The 3,230-nt window shown below is 51.4% G+C and overlaps 1 protein-coding gene across 1 annotated transcript; it reads right to left on the bottom strand.

The window, feature by feature from the left end:
- Positions 1-703: 703 nt before the first annotated feature.
- On the bottom strand, positions 704-3,227 carry RBM15B (RNA binding motif protein 15B; the record flags this gene model as incomplete). Its single annotated transcript, XM_025213328.1, has 1 exon — positions 704-3,227. A coding segment is annotated over one exon (2,274 nt), but the record flags the coding sequence as incomplete, so codon positions are not given.
- Positions 3,228-3,230: the final 3 nt, after the last annotated feature.

Below are 3,230 nucleotides of genomic sequence, written 5' to 3' on the forward strand. Positions count from 1 at the left end.
ACCAGGGGGTATTTCTCCTGCAAATAAAAGTTTTTAACTAAAGCAAAAACTTTCCAGTTCACCTGTCAATAAAGATGTTCAGATAAAAATCAACCATTCAAAAGGGCACTTCCAATGCAACAAAAAATACAGCTTGTGTCCTTTATTTCTCTGCTACGTATACAAGAGACCCAAGAGGCTTCCCTCTCCCAATAGGGAAGCCCCTTTTCTTTTCTCCCACTTGATTTTTCCCCATCTTAAAAATGCCAGGAATGTCAAACTTTCATCTTCACTTATTTCGCTGAACAACTTTTAGTATCTCAGATGCTCTCAGACCTTAAAGCTTCAACTCCCCATCTAAGTATCTCTCCCAAATGTTAAACAGACATTAAATGAAAAACCCCAAAAGAAACTATGGATAAAAAAAAAAAATCACCCTTATCCTACTCCTGATCTGGATTCACCTCATTGATACTTCTCTGCTTCAGAAACCTCAGTTCACTACTGGAGAATTAACAGGAATGTCTCAAGACTTAAAAAGTAAAATTTTAAAGGCAAACAGGATAGGGAAAAAAAGTCACCCTTTCAGTCTCTTCTAAACATCAGTGGGGATAGGTCTGAGAAACTAAGGAGCTGGAGCTATCACCTCTTAGTTCTTAGTGGGAGAGGGAAACAGCAATTGCTGGGCCACAAAAACCAGGATGCCGCACAAGATTAAAAATCCATCAGTGAACAAGGCTTTACTGACATTTCATACAGTTAAAAAATAAAAATACAGAACACAGAAGACAGTGCCACGTTATTAAAAACAAATAAAATGGGCTCTATTTAAATGGGATTAAAATTAATTAGAAACTAAAGATCTTACAATTTTGGTTGAGGTTTCTTGGCCCTCCACCAAAATGATCGGCCTTAAAAACAACAGGGCTGTGTGACACACAAAGAAAACATGGAATTTGAAAAGACAGCGTGGGTTAGGCAGTGTCTTTGACTATAACTATCACCATATGTTCTTCTTCTAACTTTCCCAATGTCCTTAGTGCTGACTGTAGGTACTGCTGAGAGAATTCACAAGGAGGGAAAGCATAAAGCATGCCTGTGCTGTCTCTGCCCTTCGCCCCTCCCACAGGCAGGCTGATCACCCCAGCAGCCTGCTTCTGTTTCAAGTAGGAGACCAGATTCCTGAGAAGCCGACGCTGCAAGCCAGGCTCCACAACAGGGAGGGTCCCCTCAGCCCCAGCCCCTCCTTGGGTGGCTTGGGTAGCCAGAAGCACAGCATAGCCGTTGGGGCTGCCTTGTTTAATGCGGCGAGTTACTTCATCCAGTTTGGGCTGGTCAAGCCGAAGTCTCTGAGCGATTTTGAGCTGTGTTAACTTCCCACCAGTTGAATGGTCTTTAAGGAGCCCATTGATGACACCTAGGTCTCCCTCCAGGATGTGCATAGACGTGGGGAAGCAGCTGTTCTTTAGTACAAGCAGCCCATTCCAAGCTAGCTGCAGTGTCTGAGCATATTCCGATAAATTCTTTAATTTTTTGGTCTCAGATTTTGGCTCCTCGTGACTTTTTGATTCCGATTCGCCAGTTCGATGATTGCGTTCGCTGTCCCTCTTTTTCGACTGGGGAGGATCGGAAGTTTCACGATGGGGTTTCTCCTCAGCCATGTGCTGATTGTTCTGAAGGGAGTTTCTCTGCTCTTTCTCCGTTCCAGACTCCGTAGTGTGATTCTCTTTGCGAGCCCTCTCTGGGCTGCGATCCGAAGCTGGCCCACTCGTAGCCTTTGTCCTGCCTCTGTCCTCATAAGGCGAATGAGTAGTCCTTCCACGGTCACTTGAAAGACTTCGGCGTTTCCGCCGCTCATCCCACGGCTTGGGCACGTTGCGGTCGCTGTCGCTGCCCCATCGTTCTCCACTTCGACTGCGCACTGACCTGCTGTAGCTTTCCAGGTTATTTCTGCGTTCAGCATTTTTGGCAGGACTGGCCCAATCTGCTTCTGCAAAACTCCTGTCTCTGTCTGAGTACAGGAGATGTGGAGGAGTCCTATCTCGCACCCTTAAGTCTTGCTCTAGGCTTCTGTGCCTGCTATACCCATCAGCTAGCAGCTCATAGTGCACTGGGAGTGGTGCAGGCTGGTACTGCTGGGGGTATCTTGTCTCTTCAGCTTTGGCAAAATCCACTCTAAGCCTCCTCTCTGGTCCTCCCAAAGGGAAGCCCCTCATTTGCGCACAGGCAGCCTGAGCAGCATCCAAGCTTTCATACTGAATGTAAGCAAAGCTATCCCCCTTCACGTAGTCAATAGTCCTGATGCTACCAAAGCGGTCAAACTCCCTAGCTAGGGCAGCCAGGGACGTGCTTGGACCAAGACCCCCCACCCACAGCCGCGTAGTAGGGTTGGCTTTCCCATAACCAATTTTGATGGGGTTTCTGCCAACGACTCGGCCAGACATGGCCACCTTAGCCCGATGCGCCATGTCCAAATTTTGGAACTTGAGGAAAGCGTAGGCTCCACCTTGGCCCCGGGCTGGGCGCTTGATCACCACTTCTTCAATAATGCCGTATTTTTCGAAAGCGCGTCTCAGCTCCACCTCTGAGACGTTGTGGTCTAAGTTGCCAATAAACAGGTTCCGGGTTGCTCTCTGGTCGTCCTCAGGCATCAGGTCTTCCTCAGCCACAATGGGGTAACTGTAGGGCCGGCCACGCTCATCATACAGCCCGTAATAGTCTAGTGCCCGCTCCCGCTCCCGGGAAAGCCCAATAGCAGCTGCCTCCAGTGCGAAGGCGGCGGCAGCCGCGTGGGCATGCCGTGGTCTCGGCTCCCTCAACAAGGGGCTGGCAACAGGCGAAAGCGAGCGCTGCTTGTACTGGTAAGTGCCATGGATGGGCGGCAGGTAGCTGAGGGGCTCTGGTGAGGGTGCAGGCGGCGGCGTGCGGCTCCGGCGGCCGCCGCGCAGGTACACCGGCTCCACCTTGAGGGGGCGGTCATACAGCAAGAGCTGGCGCGCCCGGGCGTGGCGGCGGGCATCGCGGGCATCTCCCGGGTGCCGGAAGTTGACGTAGGCGACGCGGCCGAGTTCGGGCGTGTGGGACAGCTTGACACTGATGTCACCTGCGCCTCCGCCAGAGAAGCGCTGGAAGAGGCGGAAGAGCCCATCCTCCAGCAGCTGATCGGGCAGCGCCGCGCTCAGCCCGCTCACCAGCAGCGTCTTGTACTCGCAGGCGCCGGGCGGCTCCCCCCCCAGCCCCGCCGAAGAGGC

The sequence above is a fragment of the Alligator sinensis genome, unplaced genomic scaffold (assembly GCF_000455745.1).
Source record: "Alligator sinensis unplaced genomic scaffold, ASM45574v1 scaffold630_1, whole genome shotgun sequence".
Lineage (NCBI taxonomy): Eukaryota > Metazoa > Chordata > Crocodylia > Alligatoridae > Alligator > Alligator sinensis.